This window comes from Anas platyrhynchos, chromosome 1 (genome assembly GCF_047663525.1).
Source record: "Anas platyrhynchos isolate ZD024472 breed Pekin duck chromosome 1, IASCAAS_PekinDuck_T2T, whole genome shotgun sequence".
Taxonomy (NCBI): Eukaryota; Metazoa; Chordata; class Aves; order Anseriformes; family Anatidae; genus Anas; species Anas platyrhynchos.
This window is the reverse complement of record NC_092587.1, coordinates 127,047,757-127,067,933: the sequence shown is the minus strand read 5'-3', so window position 1 is coordinate 127,067,933 and position 20,177 is coordinate 127,047,757. Positions and strand designations below refer to the sequence as shown.

General features: G+C 36.2%; 1 protein-coding gene across 6 annotated transcripts in view; it reads right to left on the bottom strand.

The window, feature by feature from the left end:
* ADGRG2 (adhesion G protein-coupled receptor G2) overlaps positions 1–20,177 on the bottom strand; it is a 60,649-nt gene that overhangs the window by 14,857 nt on the left and 25,615 nt on the right. For 5 of the 6 annotated variants that reach the window (XM_027448298.3, XM_072028825.1, XM_013094423.5 and 2 more), the window contains exons 4-18: positions 18,420–18,446; positions 16,612–16,650; positions 14,453–14,485; positions 13,473–13,514; positions 11,325–11,372; positions 10,601–10,668; positions 9,081–9,154; positions 7,895–7,934; positions 7,728–7,762; positions 6,269–6,351; positions 5,514–5,574; positions 4,263–5,002; positions 3,375–3,573; positions 2,922–3,078; positions 38–187 (exon numbers count right to left, since the gene is read on the bottom strand). In XM_027448298.3, the coding sequence (XP_027304099.3) occupies positions 38–187; positions 2,922–3,078; positions 3,375–3,573; positions 4,263–5,002; positions 5,514–5,574; positions 6,269–6,351; positions 7,728–7,762; positions 7,895–7,934; positions 9,081–9,154; positions 10,601–10,668; positions 11,325–11,372; positions 13,473–13,514; positions 14,453–14,485; positions 16,612–16,650; positions 18,420–18,446 (1,796 nt within the window). The remainder of the gene's footprint in view (positions 1–37; positions 188–2,921; positions 3,079–3,374; positions 3,574–4,262; positions 5,003–5,513; positions 5,575–6,268; positions 6,352–7,727; positions 7,763–7,894; positions 7,935–9,080; positions 9,155–10,600; positions 10,669–11,324; positions 11,373–13,472; positions 13,515–14,452; positions 14,486–16,611; positions 16,651–18,419; positions 18,447–20,177) is intronic. The other variant, XM_072028821.1, reaches the window with a different exon arrangement.

Sequence of the window (20,177 nt, the reverse complement as noted above, 5' to 3'; positions counted from 1 at the left end):
AAAACCCTTATGAACAAAGAAAGGATTAAAAAGATACCTGGAACACAGCAGTCTTTTTAAAGAAATTGAATATAATTCTAGAAGCCAAGCCCAGCTCTTCGGGAGGTAAATTTGTCAGCAATGATGAAGGAAGTGTAATTGATCCAAGATTATTTAAGTCTTGAAGTGCATTAATGCCAAGAGAGATCTGAAAAATAAATGCACAGCTTACACTTGATTTCTGTCACTAAAGAAAAAAATAAATTATACCTTATTTTCAGTTTAGAGCTTTGAAATACGTATCTAAGGACTGCCAGGAACTCATTCCTGTCTCTCATTCCTCTCATGTGCCAAAGAACAAATAGTATCTGCAGGCCTGAAAATAGTGCAACTTATTTCAGCTCTGCCTATCATTGAATATACTCTGTCTTTACCCATTTTTGTACAGGGGCAGAACTTCACTGTGGTGGGTAATATTGAATTGAAAACAATGATAAGCAACAGTCTGGCTAGGTCTATATAACTGTGTAGGGTGATTAACATTTCACAGCACAGAAACCTGCAAAACAAATAATTTTTATACCCCATGTGAAAAAGGTATATAATTTCTAGATTATTTTACTACGAAATTTAGGGGTTTTATACTCACGGTACCTACCTATTTCGACATTAAACCTGCCCTGACTATTTTTAATTCCTTGGCTAATTTCAACCAAACTTGAAAGAAGAAAGGCAGATAAAACAGATTTTTAAGCTGTGGCTGCCGAAAAGAAAAGAATTCTACTATTCCATGAGGAAAGCCTCCTCCATTCTTTGCTGGAATTCCTGATTGATCTATCACCATATGTAGAGCTACAGAATGACCCCAGAAAGTACTGCCTCTTGCCCAACCAGAAGGCCCAGCAAAAGTAGGCCAGAGACATGGGAAAAGCGAGCAATAGGAAAGAAATGAGAGTGTCAGGCAGCAAACAGTTGTAGTGGACGTGGAAGGGTGGTACCATAAAGGGACTACGCCAGCTAATGTGGTTACAAGGTAGGGAGAGAAGACGTCTGGAATCTAAATGAAGAATCAGGATAATGAATGCAAAGGAAAAGTATAAGAGAACTAAGGGTCCTGAAGTGAGAGAAGCGAGATTTTTGTGCTAGTACAGGAGCAAAGAACAAACCCACAGGCAGACTTCACTAGTGCCTCTGCTCAGGGATTATAACTGCAATTAAGACTGAACCTTTTAAAAATGAATCCAGAAAACTCCAAGTTTTTAAGTAAAGTGTTAAGCGGAACCTAGAGCTATAAAACCTAAATTCATGTTCATCTGCTAGAAATGGCAAAAATAATCTGGATAAACTACAGTTCAGATATCTCAAGAGCTAAATGATCTAGCATGGTAAAAGAATATCTGAACTGTCCCCCAGTTTTCTGTGCTGCATTTATATGACAAAGAGCTTTGTTTATTGCAAAAACTCTTATTTTTTTCTTGAAAGAATTTCTGAAGTTAAATTTGTGTTTCTTGTAGCACATTAGTCATCTTACATAGAAATACAAATACCTCAGAGTTCACAGGAGATGTGAAACAGTAGCGGAACTGAAGAGAGAAATTATGTGTTTTCAAACAATGTTTGTAACAGAAACAACAAGGTGAGCACTCCTCAGTGACCTACCAATATGGTTTAACTCTTCTGTTTAGACCAGTGGTTTCCAAACTTCTTTTGACTACACACCCATTAGTAAAATTTTTTGGAATATCCACCCCTAGATATATATATATATATGTTTTTATGTATACATTACATACATTGTAAATGTATGTACGTTGTAAAACATACACAAAAATAGAAATCAAAAAAGGATGAGATAAAGATTAAATAATAATTATTTATATATATAAATTTCATTTATTAATGGCAGAAAAATATTTTCTTCCTGCTCCTCAATGGATTCTGTGCACCCCTGCAGCACCCACACCCCACTTTGGGAACAACTGGTTTAGACAGCCACAAATGAAATCCCAAATCAATTCCACTAAAGCATTCCCATTGCTCTGTTTTGAACTAGATGATATTCATTGATGATTCTCTGTATTTCATTGCCAGTGCCATCAGATTTCCAGAAGATCATTACTTAGCAGTTATCTATTTTTCAGCACTACCACCTCCAAGAGTCATCTTAGACTCATGCACTACATATTGCTAGGAAAACAGAAAATAACTCAAATGTTACCATATCATATAATTTTCAGTTTTTCAGTATCACAGAACAGTTCCAGTACTACTAATGGTTCATGCTAGCTTACTATGTGTCCTTCTCCAAGAGGACAGAATGTGCCAGTATCTGTCCAGAACTTTCCATCTCTTCTCACTTAAGCCTCCTTGAACTGGTGGTATTGTCCAAATTAGAATTTCCTCAACCACGAGGGGAGGTTTGAGTGAGACAAACTGGATCCAAACTTTCTAAGCACTTTTTTCTTGGCAAGACCAACTAGTTATGAGCGACAAATATAAGAATGTTATTATACAAGCAACATAATAGTTCTTTCCTGGCACCTGTAGTTTCCTGCAATTAATTTCCTTCTAACATATGAAGCCATCTGGCAACACTCCTTGACAAATTTCAGCACTGTCAGGGTGGGTAATTAAATGACTCATGATTCAGGGTTCTTGAGGCAAAATTATTCAACCAAGCAGTCTATCCATTCTGGTGTTCTGGCGTTATCCTGTAACAGCTTATTAGCTGAATGCCAGTTTCTGCTAACTGTGTTGCTTATTTACTTCATAATAGAAAACAAAAGGAAAAACTCTGAAAGACTTAAAAAGGAAAGTCTTTTTCTCTGAAAATAACATGAACAAAAGATCCTGAAAAAAAATATGTTTTACATATAAACATTAAAACATAAATAACATTAACATTTAAAACTTCATAAAATTTAGAATTATCAGTGCTCTACCTGGAGATCGGATGAATCCTGGACAGAAAAATACATTTGGTTGGAGCGGATGCTATTGGTTTTGACAACTGCCAGAGCCAAGGATGGGGAGGAAAAATCAGCTGACGTTGTTGAAAAGTTCAGTTTTAAGCCCATGTAATCCACCAGTTTTATAATTCTGTTAAGGAAAAGAGATACTCAGTACTACTTCTAAGCACATACCCTTAACGTTCTCAGGCAAGCTGTGGCTATGGAGCAGCAATCCATCCAAGCACAGTATAAAATATGGCTTACTCTGCTCTCTTATTGTGGTTTCAACACAAAAGGTATGCTGTTTTCCCTTTCCATACAAGTACACTAAAGAACAAGTAACATTCTTTTGGATTATGATTCTGAAAAAATGAAACTTGCTAAAGGTAATTTACCAAGACAGTCAATACAACATACCTTTAATCTATTGCCAGAATGACCTACCTGTTAGAAATCTGGGATGGTAGTTGTTGAGAAGCAGTCAGGACTTTGCTAACCTCACTAACCATTCTTTCTACGTAATTTGGCTCTACTTTTCCGGCTGCTAGATCATCTTCTATTTTGGACACAATTTGCTCAGCTGTGGTGACATTGATGGTAGTATATATGGAAGTTATGTACGTAGTAGCTGACAGTATCTTTCCTGCGACAAAAGAAGAGTAGTGCATTTATAAGTATTGTGCTCAACAAATCAAGTAAGCCCTGAGAACCAGAAAAATTAAGCAGTTCTCTTGAAAATTAAAAACCTTACCACAAGTGTAAGGTTTATTAGCATGTTACAGGAAAGAGAATGATTTTTTCTCCCTATGACTTTGCAGATAGCAATATTTTAAGTCTCAGGAAAACATAGAGCAAGGTTTCAAGGGGCCATTGTTGACTCCATTTTTTTTTATTATAAAGGTCCTCTCATGAGAAATCTTCATGGGAAAATACATAGTCATTAAAAATATTCCTAATCAATTAGAATATTTTAAGGAAAATCAAACTTTGATTTTCAGTATTTTAAATACTGATTTGGCAAAATAAAATTACCTAACTGTCTCTGTGACTTTAATTTTTCTGCCAAATATACCTGTTGGGAGCTTAGCACACAGTACTTAACTACCACAGTTACCAAAAAATTGTATAGTGAGGTAGCACTCGTCATGGCCAGAGGCATCAGAACACGTTCTAAAATGAGTACACAGCTTTTGAAAGTTGTGTCAGGCTCGTCACAGTATTTGGAAGGTGATAGCTCAGATACATAACTAAAATCTTGTTAATAAATTTTAAAAGCAAATTCAATATACGGCATTCAAGTTAAAAATATGTATTTTTATCTGTCATATTTACCTGTGCTTCCATTAGTCAGGCTACCATGGCCATCAGCAGTAGAATGAGGATGAGAAGCTGAGACAGAATGTTTGATAGGACCAACAGTAGGGGCCAAAGTTATTGTAAAAGGAGTAAAAGGAAGAGTAGGTGCTGAAGTAATGTTTTTGTTACCAGTAGTAGGTTGAGTTGAATCTGTAGCAAGAGGAATTTGTGCAACAGATTTGGTGGTAGTCTCAGTAGGTGGAAATGCTATTGGAGGTCTGGGGGGAAGCTCAGAAGAGGAAACTGCAGTAGGTTTAGTGAAACCTACAGCTGGAGAAATAATTGTGATAGGCTTGCTAAGATATGTAGCATCAGATTTAATTGAGAGAGCAACATTAGCAACAGATTTTGTTGCAGTTGTGGAAGACAGAGCTGTAGTGAGAGATTTATTAGAAGCTATAGAAGGAAAAGTTGGCCCAGTAGGTTGAGCAGGGGACTCGGAAGTGGAAAGTGTAGTGGTATCAGTGGTAGAAGATGAAGCTGCAGTAGTAGATGTGGCAGAAGTCTCAGATAGAGGAGTTGTGGAGAGAGTTCCAGAAAAAGAAATTTCTGTGAATGGTGGGATCAGTGGTCTAACTGTGGGGTATTGTTTTACAGAAAGCACAGTGGGGGAAAGAAAAGCATTAGATTTGAAGGAAGGAACTGCAGTCTTTTTAGGGGGAGAAGAAGAATGAAAGAAAGGAGTCCATATGGGATGAGGTGGCACTTCTATAGTACTGTAAAAAAAAAAAAAAAAAAAAAAAAGCACAGAAATGCATGTTAAATGTAACATTATTCATATTTTAAAGAAAACGAGTTAGAAGAATCTATATGAATGATATGGACATACTATTAATAGTGCATATTTCAAAATTTATCAGATCAGGTACCCCCTGCTCTAGTGACAAATACTAATTTTGTAGCATTTTGAGGGTTCATGCATTCTATTTTGCTGTAGCTGTTAACTAGCAAATCCATAAATATTACTGTGCCATTTGTTGTCTGCTTTGGAGGTGACCTGATTCTGAACACAAAAAAAAAAAGTTACCTGCATAAGGGAGAAGAAAAAAAAAAAAGAGGGAGGAAGGGAGGGAGGAAGGGGGGGAGGAAGGGGGGGAGGAAGATGTCTTTCGGGTTGTGTTTATAGAGTCCTTCCTACCTATTCTACCACACCATGAAAGATCACTCTACTTATGTGTTACAAAGATTAGGAAATAAGAATGTCAACCTTTTTGTATTTATACTTACTACATTTTTAATTCTTCAGCAGTCAAGGAACAATACTTCAGTGATGAGCAGCAGCACTGTTCTGAGATGACAAAGAAGCATTAACCTAGTTTGTCCTGAAGCATAAAAATTGCTAATACCATTAAGTAAGGTATTCAAATAAGTGTATGCTTTACTTTTTTTTTTTCTTTTTTTTTTTTTAACAATAGTGCATCTTGTATAATTGGTTTTGATTTTCTTCTGAAATGACATTTGCAAGACTGATCTTGATATGCCAAAATAAATGCCCCCAGATTTTTGCTCAGTGCCCAAGAAGCACAGATTTCTCTTTTTAGTATGGTGAACGAACTAGAATGCAAAGATACGTGCTTTTAAACAAAGAGACAAATGGTATGAGCCACCACTCCATACTATCACAATATCACTAAGAGAACTTGACTACATTATAAACTTGTCAATTCAGGCCATCAGTTCAGAAATACATTTGTGTTCTCAAGCTATGTTTCCGCTAATCCTTTCAAAATCTGCTCTATTGATGTACGCAGCAATTTTATACTTTTTTTTTTTTTAACATATACATATCTCCCTCTCCCCACCCAAAAATCAGAAAGGCTGCATTTTTGGTGCATTTAAATTGTTCAACAAAAATGTATTTTTATTTAAAATTAAGTAAGATTTCTCTCTTATCTACTTGGAGGTCACCTGTAAAAATATGACATCTGTAAAAACATCTGAAAGGGTAACTGTGATGAGACTGTGTTTAAAGCACAACTTACCAATTTTGCTTACTTCTGCTCTGTCTCTTAAAATGCTTATATTCTCTTTCTCAGCCAGCTTTAATATGAAACTGCAGTGTATACTATAATGAGAAGAAAAAGCCTTAGGCTCAAGAAACAGATACGCCTTGTCTTTACAATGCATGAAATTAATGACAAATACTAAGTCAGAGAAAGCACTTTTTTCCTAGGCTTTTTCAAACATGAGGATATTTCCAATGTATTTAAAACACTTCATCAAGCTAAAAAGAAGAATAATATATCAGTTTGTGGCAGCTTATTTTCTGTTTTCTCTACAGACACTGTTGATCCTTAAATGGGATCCTCCCTAACCAATGCTAGCCTTTAAACAGTTGGTAATTTTGTAAAGATAATAACAATCTCCATTTTTACTGTAGAGAAACCCCAGAGAGGAACAAGCAACTGGATCGTTATGTTAGTGTATACAAAATCTCCATCACCCGGGGAAAAATCTAGTGTTCTCTCTCAAGACTTCAGAGGGAGCTTAAATGACTCACTCAAGCACAGAACTAGCTTTTTACAATTATGTTTGATGACATGAAACTGTATGAACTAGCAACCATACAGTCAGTATTCTTAATATTAGGCAAAACCAAACACACAGGTGAATGAAAAGACAACATAGAAATGATAACAAAACTTCTTTCCAGCTCACCAGAATGAAGAGTACCCTAACTACTGCCAATAGATGACATGAAGGTGTGATCTGACTTTTTGTCCATTATTATTGTGGGGTTTTGGACTTTTGCTTCATTCTAAACCAGGAAGATAAACCCCAAAACTCAAGTATCTGGGGAAATGAAGTTTCAAATTTTGTTTTAGAATGTAGCATTTCCAATCTGATCTGTTTAAAGTACCATCAGTTTAGCTGTGCATAGCAGTTAAGTTGAGAGACATGATCTACATTTCAGGGTTTTGAGGATCACCTGCTGTGGAGCAGCTTTGCCATTCTGGTACTTCATGGCTTCGTGAGTCTGAACAAGTTTACCTTCTCAGGCTTTCCCTATCCTGAGTATGATCAGTTTCCCAATCTGAAACACTTAAGCAATTACCTCAGAAACACTGCACTGCAGAATTACATTCACAAGCTCTGGCAGTTTGGTGATCCCCAATCTCACAGCCTTAGTGGCTAAGCTGCTAATGTGATGATGCAGGAGAACTACGGCAGGCAAGGCCATATTCCAAATTCAAATTCACCGGATTAATTAAACCAGTTCGGTTAAATATATACATATATATATATAATGTAAAATAAATCAATAATGCTAGGAAACTAACAGGATCAGAATTTCTTTCCTTGTTAGCCTGCATGTATTTCTCCAGCCTGTTTCTCAGACTTAACTTCCTTGATAGCTTTTCTCCTGTTACATAGCCATTCATATCACAGACAATATATGAGCTCTTAAATACAAACTTAAAAAAAAACAAAACAACAAACCTCTGGTTTTCTGCACTGCATTCCATAACAGAGGACTGTAACAACAAGGGAAGAAAAGGATAACATTGTTTTGTCAGGAGAAAGCAGGACTTACACTTAGGTAATGACATTATCAGAAATAAGTTGAAAAAAGTTTTCTAAATAGTAACAACAATTAGTCATCTTACCTCACTTAGTTCTTGCAACGTTTTGTTGAACTCTGAAATTCTTTAAAATAAAAAGTGACAGTCAAGGAAGATTTCTAATTATGTTTCTAAAGACAATTATAGCAGTATTACAAAAAAAAAAAAAAAAAAAAAAAAAAAAAAACACAAGCAATTGCCAAGGAAAAAAATCCAGTTGATTGCTGATTTTTTAAAACTACGCCGTTCTAGTATTGCAAAAACACTTTTCAAAGGACTGAACTTGTCAATAGTTGCCTTTTGTTAGTCACTTGGCACACTAAGTTTAAACCTCTGTCATCACATGTTTTAACAACAATCCACTTATTTAAAGCTTACTTAAAAGAGCGAAAGATAAATCTTAATGTTGCCTTTTGGCAAGCAAGCATTAAGAACAGAATTCTAAACTTATACTCAAAGCCACAAAAGGAAAATGAGTAGGAGATACATGTTTCTTCAAAAACAAGACCTGCTGGCCAACTGTTTCTATTTGATTTTCAGAGGGAGGTTGGGAATAGCAGTAAACACAGACATTCAAACCTCTCTGGAGAGCAGTATGAATATGAAATGTGTCAGAAAGAGAAAGGTAAGCAGAACTATGGCTGGGGACACAACCTAGGCAAAAGCTTTGGTGCTTGTGGAAAGAGGAAAGAGCACATCTCAGGAATGTTGTGAAGGAAGAAGATATACAAAACTAAAAAAAAGCAAATATGACTCCATGAATCAATAAAACCTACAGCCATAAAAGCTCACTTAGTAATTCCTAAGAGACAGACCAAATCCCTGAAACTATGACAGACATTTATCCATGAAGAGCAAAAGCCAAATTGGCATTCTCAACAATCCATAGTTCACATCCTCAAGAATTATTGTCATCACTATTATTAAGATCATCAGCATACAAACAACAAGGCACTCAGGCCTTGTTAAACCCCAAGGAAACTGAAGGACCTAAAATGAAATCAGCAAGTTTGTTAAAACAAACTCCAGTGGTAACTAAAACAAAACTAAGACTACTCTAACCAATATGAACTTGATGATTAAGAAAAACAGTTCACAATTCCTGAAGTTTTTTAATTCTGAAGCGCAGAAATAATGCAAAGTGGAGAGTCTGCTAACCACATGAAAGGGTTGCTTGCTTCATCTTTTTCAAATACTGCAAAGATTTCAATCTTTATTTAAAATTACTTACCTCAGCTCTTGTAGCGTTGGTGCTGAAATTGGAATTAAGTTTGCAACTTGATCATTGATGGTTACGTTATTAATCTGTTAGAAACAAAGATTCCACTGCTAAATAAAACAAGTGATGTTTAGCATTAAAAGAAACTTAGGTTTATTTCACACATTTTAACAGTCTGAAATTCCAAAGATAAGCAGCATTCTTTCTCCTGAATACACTTCAATAGATATTTATGATGACTTTGTTGCCACAACTGAAGGAATTGGCTTATCCAGGATAGACCTAATAACATGATCTAACTTGTGAAAAATATAGGAAACAGGATAGTGATTCCACACTGTCTTATGCTGGAAAATTAGGAAACTGGCTCAGTCTGCAACAGAGATCTTAAGCCAGACATGGAAAAAAACTTTCTAACTGCAATGATAGTGCAGCAATGGAACAAACTACACAACTGACATAAATAATAGACAGAATCCTGGGAGTTAGAAATCAAGAACTGAGGTGAAACACATAGTATGAGTGATCTAAATATATCTGATCTAGCCTCAGGGCTGAGGGGTGTACTAAGGTTTTTCTAAAGGTCCTTTACAGATCTGCATTCTTATGCTCTGGTTTCCACCATTACCTGTTATTTTTACATTTCAAGCAGTGAGTATCTTAATGAAAACATCATCTGACATATATGGTACTTTACACAACCACAGAAATATTCTGCTAAAAAGCGAGAGTTTCAATAGACAGGAAACCTATTTTTTCTACTAGCTGTGAGCATAAAGTTAATATGCTTTGGGATACTCAGGCCTACCCCTACCCAAAGTCAGTGCTCAGTGTAGCTCCTGTGCAGTAGCTCTCTGGGGCAATTTTGCTGACTACCCACAGGCTTGCAGAGGTTGGTGTGTGAAATCTCAGACTGAGTGTAGACAGGGACAGGTAGGAGAAATGTACAAGGACTGCTAACAAGCTAATGTCCTTTTATCTTCTTTTCTTGTCTCTTATTTTCTTCAGTTTTCCATTTATAACAACTAAATACTCTTACCGTGCTGCACAGAATGATGCCCTTTTTAGGAGAGCCTCAACATAAATTATTGTCAGGATGCAATCCAACCTAATTTATGCCCAAACTGCTAGCAGTTTGATGCCAGCCTCCTCAAGTGTCTACATTCATCACCAAAGGAAGATTCTGCATGCCTAAATTTAGACTCTTAATTAAGCAGTTCATACTTCTCTCTCCAGACTTTCCAGGGTTACCTTCCCCTTTTCAGTGGTTATACAGAGAATAATGGACCTTGCTGTAGGAACTTCACTTAGCTGGCGTTCTAAAATTTAGCCATGCGGCAGTTGTTTAGAGAGAGAGAGAGTAGATCCATCTACTGCAAATATTAACTAGCACTGCAAATTGTACTTGAAGTAAAATAAAAGCATAAACAAACATTATAAGAATCATAGTAGGGTATCAGCATTTAAGTGTAGAAAAAGAAACTGACTTCAACCTTCCTTACAACAAAGTTTTTAAAAGAGAGAACACTTACTATTTCTACATTTAGTGATGTGTTACGCTCTTCTCTTGCCTGAAGTTTTACCTTGCCCACATAGAACACTAAAACCAAAAGGCAAAACAGTTGAAGAAAATCAAAACTTAACATGATGCAACTTTACTTGATGTAAATAATTTGAGAATTAAAAAAAAATCACTGTCTTTTGTTAAAATGCAAGGGAAATAAGAACACTTAAACTAGTTTCTCTGATCATTCTCTATTTTTGCAACTGTTTTTCCATTTCTTCAATTACAATTTCCACATATGAATTAGTCTTAGTTTCATTGTTTTCCACATATTCATTTTTGCAGGCTATTTCTAAATTCTTCCTAGTTCTTTTTTTTCTCCTATACAATTCCAAATCTTGTTATGAGCATAAAATGTGAATACATTTATACACACAGAATTGCATTTGACATTGTATACACTAATAGCATACTGTTCTCTTCTTTTCTCAGGTCTGTAATTCTTATCTGTAATTCTATATATTTTGATAAGAAAAACAAGATCAAAAATCTTATAGACTGAACAGTACTTTTAAATTAAAAAACACGTTTTATATTAATTTTAAAAAAGCTACACACAAACTCTCAAATTAGCAATAAAATTTAATAGAGAGCTAGTTTTTATATAGTAACTAAAGGTTGCCTTGTTACTCAGAATAGAAAATAGTTGAACATGACTTTTATAAGAAGAGTGGAAAAAGAAAATCACTGACCTGAAAAATTGCAGACAGATGATGTGTTGCATAAAATGGTTTCTCCTGCTATATTTTTGGGGGAAAAAAGATCTAGTGAGTAGAAGAGTTGAACTTAAGAACCCAGTACTGGCAAACACACATATTTACAATCATTTCCTTGTGTTAAATGTAAAGGTCTTAACATTTCATATACTGTCTAGGGCTTCACTTCTCTAAGTGAAGTCTCTCATTATCTAAGACATGGTGTTCAGAATGAGACACACTGGCTTTGATTAGTTGATTTTGAAGAATTTTCTGTAAGAGTTTCCACAGAATATCTACACACAAGTGGTATATGCTTTTTTTTTTAAAGCCAGCTTGGTGGAAAGCAAAGTAGCATTTAGCCACATTAGAATATAGTTCTATCTAATACAATATGCAACATACATAACTAAGTTGTTAATATATAGGTAGGACTGTGCTCTAGTGGCAATATACATCTGCTTTTTATTAACTGTGTTGTGTGGCTATTTCCAAACTTAATATTAAGAACTAATACAACTGAGATAGTCAAGTCCTGAACTCTCACTGCAACTTTCCAGGTGCAAGCAAGTTCTGATGTAAAGGGCTCTTTGTTGAGATTATCAAAAATAAGCTGATATTTGTAAAAACCACTGAGACAGTAAACTCTTCCTATACAATCAAGATAAAATAGAAATCAGCATAAGTCCCTCAAATATTAGAGTATTCAAATGTTAGGTAGCATGTTATCTGTTTCTGAGGATCCTACTACAGCTAATTACAATGGAACTAAGACTATTCTACCTGACAGAAATCGAACTATGATGCTAGAAAACATGTATTCTCTCATCTAATACAACATGCCTTTAGTTAGTTACAATAAGCCTGTAGCTACCACTGCATTTTTTAACACTACCTATACTGCAACGAAGTAACACTGATCCAAATCAAGTGTTTCGTAAACAGATGGCTCTGTTGTATAAAACCAAAGTAAAGGACCAGGAAGGTATCTGCATCCAAGACAAACTCCTGCACCTGTTCCCAGAAACAGTGTGGCAGCATAATTTCCTTTCTTTAAATGGATTACTTAATTATGTTGAGGAACAGCAAAATGGTTCAAATTAAGCACTATATTTTGGAATGAGAATATAGATTGGCCTCCATTAACATAAAGCAAAATGCTGTTTTCTCTGTTGTTATCATTAATTAGTACCAAATGAAATGGGAAATTTTTCTTTCCTTTATTTCTTTTTCAACTTTCTCTGTGGCCCAAACATATGCCTGTCATAGCCTGTTATTTCTTCAATTTTATCACCATCAACAGCCATCAGAGGGTACGGACTGCAAGCTGCTGACAATATTCAAAATACTAGAAAAAAAAATTATTAGCAATATAAATTTGCTTTCACTCCTTTATTGTCAGTTGTCAGTAAACTAGTAATGAAAATTGCATCAGTACTTTTATTTAAAAAAAAAATCCTTAAAGAAATAAAACATTCATAAATAATTAAATTTATCCAAATTAATTACATGAAGGAGATTTATAAAAACCCAACACACAAACAGGAGCACCACAAAAATAAACAGTAAGGTCAGCCTGGTTATGTTTGCACAGCACCTACTAGTCTTGCTCAGGATCTCTATAAGCCACCAAAACGCACAAAATCAAATAAGCTCCATGAGGATAAACAGCTGATCAGAAGTTGCTATAGCTTCCAATCCTCAAAGATCATCAGATGATAATGGTTGCAAGTTTCTTGCAGGTCATGTTCACACAGTGAAATTATACTAGCCAGTATGGCTCCAAGTCAATTGTTCTACCACCTACTCTAATTCAGTGCAAACATATTCTAGTTGGTCTACTAGACTCCTATATAAATAATAAAAAAAATTTAACTCAGTCTACTCCTATAGACTGTATCTGCCCTGAGAACATCATGTCTGGGTTCAGTCTGCTTCAATCTATTTAAAAGCATGAGAATTTAATTTTTATTATAGTAAACATGGCTTCTGAGACAGCTTCTTACATCTTTGTGCCACTTGACACTGCTGCTCTGACTTACAAGATAAGCAAACCTTTCCATATGTGGCTGTCTAGGTAAGCACAACCAATTCTAAGAAGGATAAAAGAGTATCAGTGGATCATTGATAATCTATGACTCCTACCTGGTGTTATGGTGGGGTAATAGTCAGTGATGTTAAGAGTTTCTGTTGAAAAGAAAAAATAAAATAAACGTTTTAAAATTAAGTTTTCACATTTTAATTTAAAAAGACCATGAGATACGGATCATAAAAAGAAGGTTCCCAATTTCCACTTCCCAAAAAGTCTTCCCAGAAGTGTAAATACATGACCTTTTGTAAGGGAATTAAGTTGCTTTCTGCGTGGGAAAGGAAAAAACTCTGTTCTGAGTAAGATCCACCCAATCAAATATTTATATCCACCTCTGAGCCAGTTACTCTAGCCTCTCCGTTATTCCATTGAAAAAGAGTTGCTTTTAAGGCATGATTCCCATCTGACCTACATGGATACTTCAGTGTAAAATGAGTCACAGTATAAAAATGTCTCTTTCTCCCCAGCAGCTATGAAGAATAGCAGGGCATCCAGCTCAGATACAGATGTGCAGGCATCTGTACTGATAGGGGGTGAATCTACTCCTTGTCTTCAAATGTACACATCAGGAAAAAAGGTGTAGCCAGTTCTCCTAAAGGAGACATTACTGATCCACACATACTGATACACACATATCATGCCAGAGTCTTTAAGGAATGCTGTATAGATTTGAGTTTTGCAAAATATTTTAAATACTACCACAAAATATAGAAAACATTCTATCTATGTATATATGCCCCAAACCTCCATACTTGCTAGACGTAAATATGCCCAGTTTGGGTTTTGGTAAGCAATGCAACATTTCGCCTAAAAAAGAAAGGCTAATGGCTTACTGTTAGTATAACACACTTCAAAACCCTATTACCCATGGAGACTTAAAATACAGATTGGAGACAAATATAATTTAAATATAATGTAAGAAAAGAATTTGGACTAAACAAAACTCACTTGAGGAAAAAAAAAAAAGAACAGCAAACTTTTATGAATGCAACACACGTTCCCTTGCAGATACAACTACCCTCACGCTAATTCTCACCTGCAGTTTTCGCAGTATCATCTGAAGACATCTCTGAAGAAGAAAAGTTAGTAATAGTAAAAACAATAAAAATAAAAATCTAAAAATCTAAAAAATCTAAATCTAAAAAATCCTAAATCTAAATCTAACTAAATCGGAATAGGAGAAACATTAATAAAATCTTGCCTGAGGGACTAATAGGATAGGTGATAAAAGTAACAATAGAGGATTCTGGAACAAAAAAAAAGATAAACAGAAAAGGTATTAATGTAATCTTTTATTTCTGTGAATTTTGGAGAAAGAAGGTTAAGCATGCAACAACTGCATCAGGAACTGAATTTTAATGATCAAAGTTCCTTTTTGGGAACAACTTTAGAGCTCATTAAGAACTTTAATTCAAAAATCTGAGTAGGTATCTGAATACAAATAGCTGGTAATCGAGTTCCTTTAGCTAATTTCCTTTTACTGGTTTCATTCTTTTGTAAGAGGTTGATGAATTTCCCCTATTCAACTGCTCAGCCCCAAGGCCCTTTTTGTGCATGAACTAACAACACTCAAAAGCAGAGATGACACACTTGGCTTGGCAAACTGTTTCTCAAAAAAAGCTATTTTTGCCAGAAACTGTATATAAATACAGTGAGGGAAGGGAAGGGAAGGGAAGGGAAGGGAAGGGAAGGGAAGGGAAGGGAAGGGAAGGGAAGGGAAGGGAAGGGAAGGGAAGGGAAGGGAAGGGAAGGGAAGGGAAGGGAAGGGAAGGGAAGGGAAGGGAAGGGAAGGGAAGGGAAGGGAAGGGAAGGGAAGGGAAGGGAAGGGAAGGGAAGGGAAGGGAAGGGAAGGGAAGGGAAGGGAAGGGAAGGGAAGGGAAGGGAAGGGAAGGGAAGGGAAGGGAAGGGAAGGGAAGGGAAGGGAAGTTTAAAGGTTGCTCAGAAAATAAATGTAGAGTAAGCACATTTTAAGTGTCAGCGCAGCAATGTGAAGCAGTTTGAGGACCACTTTGCATCACTCCAATATAACAACTTAGTGACTTTTTAAAAACAGGTCAGAGCAGCTTCGTAACAGCCAAACATTATGCTTTCAAAATTTCACTGCTGAAAGCATCACTGCCATCGCTAAAAATAGTATCTTAAATATAATTAAAAAAACAAGTTGTCTACTTTGCATAGAGATAGCTGCACATCAAGAGAAAAAGCAATCTACTTGTTAAGGGAAAGGGAGCTTTTCTTTTTATATATTTCCATCAAATTACCCATTTAGAGCCTTTTCAGAACTGCCTTCTTAATTCCATACCCAGAAGAAAGCTAAGCATATTCTGTTTCTAACTAATAGTCCTGAAGACAAATGATTTTCTACAGCAACTTAAAAGCCGCCAAAATATGAGAAATCTGAGTGAAAGCTAAATGCTGACTTCATCTGCATTATTTCACTTGGTACAACAAATATTGAATTGTCTGCAGTTGTTAAAGATGAACCATTCCCAGAGAGTGACTGTATCTGTAAAAGAACAAAAGTGTATGTGTTCTTGTGCCTGTGTTACTTCTTTTCTCTAGAGCACAGTATGTCAGCATACATTAACCAAGAAGGCAATTGACTCTTCCCATGTGTATACAGCCTTTGTTTTTTCCATTATTTTTTTTTCTGTTAAAAATAGATGTCATTGATGTTCATCACCTCTGGTTCTGCAAGTTAAATGACATACATGCATCGAGGCCCTGGGCAACCTGCTCTAGTGGGTGGCATCCCTGCCCATGGCAGGGGGTTGGAACTAGATGATCTTTAATCTCTTCCAACCCAAACCATTCTGTGATTCTATGAGCTACTAGGGTGGGAGATGTACGGGAGCTGGAGTCCCTACAGTGTTCCCCCTCTGTCATCTCTGCAAACTGTTCAGGTTACTGAACAAAAGGCTCCTGATCAAGCAATTTTCACCTACGTCATCCTCAGTGATCACTGACAAAATCCATGAATGATCCTACAAGTTATGCTATTTCAATACAAAGTCAAATGTAGAAAATGAAGACAAAAAATTAAAAATGAAAACACTGATGAAATAAAAAATGAAAACACTGTTGTAATTCATTTACACTACAATTCTTCTGCATTACTTCACATAAAAGCAGCAAGGAATTCATCTAGTGGGAAATAACAGACACTGTAGTATAGCAAAGTCCTGATTTTCTTACCAGAACTAGTTGTTGCAGCTGATTCTCCTGAATGTAGAACTTTTGTTTAATATGTAAAAAAAAAAAAAAAAAGGAAGAAAAAAAGAATATAGATTAATAAATGATGTTTCAGACACACACACAACCATGCTCAGCAGCCTTTCCACATATTATCTAAGTTAACTGCATTCACCAGAAGAGGGCGACACCTGCTTATCAAAAGAACATTTCCAGATTTGAAAAAAAACATGGACATAAAAATCTCTGATTAGATAACCTTACAACTTTTATGAATTTAAATAACATTCTAATAAAGATTATTTATTTCCAGTAAATACTGGACATTTTGCATTGTATAATGTTAAGAAAACAAAGATCATTGTCCCAAGATACATGAAAATTGACAGCTAGCCTGAAAGCCACAGGCCTATCCTGAGTGTCTTGCCAATTCCGGAAATGAGAATCAAATGTATATGACAAGATCACTGGACTTGGCTTATGAAGAACTCTTCTCAGACTCTGCTTAATAACACTGAGACTTGCCATTCAAATTTGATCCCATACATACCAATGCTCTTTTCTATCCGGCAACAAGCAGCACTACAAAAAAATAATTCTTTTCAGGTTTGAACCTCTGATCTTGATAGGAGCCAGCCAACTATTTATATAGCAAACACTAGCTACCAAATCTTTGATGTTGTTACAGCGAGCATTCGGATCAAAAAGAAATCAGGTAATTTGATATCTGGTTCACACAGCAACTTCAAAGCTCTTTCATTCACTGAATGATTTTTGAGGGTGCCATGGGGAAGTACAATCACAGTTGTCACAGAAATATAATATAAAGAGCAGCTGGCTACAAACAGAATCACAGAATGCTTTAGGTTGGTAGGGACTTTAAAGATATCAAATTCAACCCCTCAACAGAAACACTGTTTTAAAACAAATTGTACCTAAGATATTTCAACATCTCCACAAACTCAAAAGCTATCCTGTAATGTTACTAACAAAACACTAATTACACTGTAAAACAAATACTGTTGTGGCAGAAAACAGATACTGAAGTCCTCTGTGGAAAATCAGATGTTTTTGGTTAAACGTAATAAACACAGAGCTTCTGAAATGCTAATCCCTCACATGATTCCTTGCTTAGACTTTTCTTTTGCCTTACTAAAAACTAGTAATAGCTTCTTGCCAAAGAATAAACCTAAATATAATCTCTGCAATGGAAGGAGAATCAGAGTCATCTCAGTGACTTTTCTTGCAAAAATTACTGAAGCTATTTGCACCATGAAATACAAAATAAAGAGAATGATCTGGATAATTAATTTTCAAATATTTACACATTCTTAATTAACTCAATGAATTAAAAAGTCACAGCAGCAGCAATTTTCCTACACACTTTCTAAAGTGCTACAACAATGAGAAAAAAATGACACAGAACCTTCATATACCTGTTATCTGATTTCTTTCAGGCAACATAGTAGCAGCTCCAATTAAGAAGGAAAAAGTTTTCTAGGAGCATAAGTTTATATATATAATTTATACACACACCTACAGACAGATTTTTTTAACACAACCATTTTATATATATTATTATGCTTGGAGTTCTTTTACAATAACTTTTGATTACTTTTTATTTTGTGCTGTCAAAATGTTCATTTGTGTGAAAATAAATTGCTTGGAAAGTACTTTAAGTTTGTTACAGTAGAACTGAAAAGATGAGTTCCAGTTTGTGCAAACAGCTTTACTGCACAGGCCAGTATTTCACCTGCCTTCAGTCAGTGTGACTAATCCTGCTGGTTTTACATTGACAAACCAATGCTCACCTGCTGGTCTGGTGGTTTCTTCTGTATCTGACAAGAGAATAAAAAGAACAGCCACAATTAGGTCATAGATCTAAGGCTAGAGAATTTTGTACCAGTAAACAAAATTAAATAAAAAATACTCCCCTCCTCAAAAACAAACAAAAAACCCCACTAAAACACAAAAAGTAATAAGAGATAACAGGAGAAACCCAACATAGTCAAAACAAAGCAGAAGGCATTTAGCATATTCATTCTTCCTAAGAATTTCAGGGCCCGGCATTCAAATTAAAGTTCAGTCTTAATAAACCAGAACAGTGTGCTAGGAACTTAACCAAAAACAAGAAAGGACAGACGTTTACACTCATCAGCAATGGGTGAAACTCACCTAGAGCACTTACTGTCAATCAGTAAAGCCTTGAGACTATTATTCATGCACTAACCATTCCTACTTATTTTGGGACTGAACGTAATCCTCCTGTTTCCCAGTATGACCCCTAGTTTCTAACAGGACGCAACACCTTTGTTCATGCAGGTAAAAAGAATTATTAAGATGGGATTTTCTCTTCCAATCAGAATGTACTTTTTAAGCACACTTGTATCTTGTACATGTTCACACGCCCAAGAGCCACACCACCAAGAGCATCTAAACAACGAGCAGGTAGACCAGGCTGCCAGAGCTGAAGAGGCTCAGACGGACCTCTCCTGCACAACATCTTTATCTATAAAATGGAGAGACGTAGATTTGATGGCCGGACAACTCAGAGGATAAGGAATTGGCTGGATGGTTGCATTCAAAGAGTTGCAGTCAATGGCTCCATGTCCAGGTGGAGATCAGTGATGATGAGCACTGGGGACTGGGGACTCAGTTGGGACTGGCGCTAATTAGTATCTTTATCAGCAACACAGACAGTGGGATTGAGTGCACCCTTAGCAAATTTGCAGATGACACCCAGCTGAGCAGGGCAGGGAAGGGATGCCATCCACAGGGACCCTGACAGGCTTGAGAGCTAGGCCTCTGCGAACCTCATGAGGTTCAACAAGGCCAAGTGCAGGGTCCTGGACCTGGGTAGGGGCAATCTCAAACATGAATATGAGCTGGGAGAAGAATGGATGGAGAGCAGCCCTGAGGAAGAGGACTTCTGGAGTTTGGTGGACGAAATACTGAATATGAGCCAGCAGCCCAGGCTAAGGAACCCACCTCTTGAAGCATGAAGCATCTGACAGGACACCACACTGTTTCTGCCAACGACAAAAAATAATCTACCCAGGGACTCTGACCTTAAGGTCATTCTCAGATACTTTTGAGCATTTCGTGCAGATATATTCACTGCAGACACACTGCTTTTTCCATTCTCTATATCCCTTCAACCCATTTTGTGGATTTTGAGAATACAAGTAGTATCCTGAGGTAGATAAGAAACCTTGCCCAATGACACATTTAGTATCGTAGGTTAGTCAGTAAGAAGACAGAAATGTCTAAAAACACCAAAAGCACGTAGTCATAAATTCAACAGCACGGGGAACAAAACAAGCTAAAGACAAGCCATGAATCTGGAGCTGGCAAACACAGCAAGTGATGGTGGCATGCATAGCTGTGGAGCACTTTTTCCTGGATCAGATATCTAATCACGACTTTCTTACATCACAGCATTCACATGCCTATTGTTGTTAGAAATTATCTGTAAGAAAGAGGCTTTTCACTGACCAAGGTGCAGCAGTAGGTTCACTAACCAAGTATTTGTTCAGAATCACCTTTGCATACAGAGAGGTGGGAGGAGG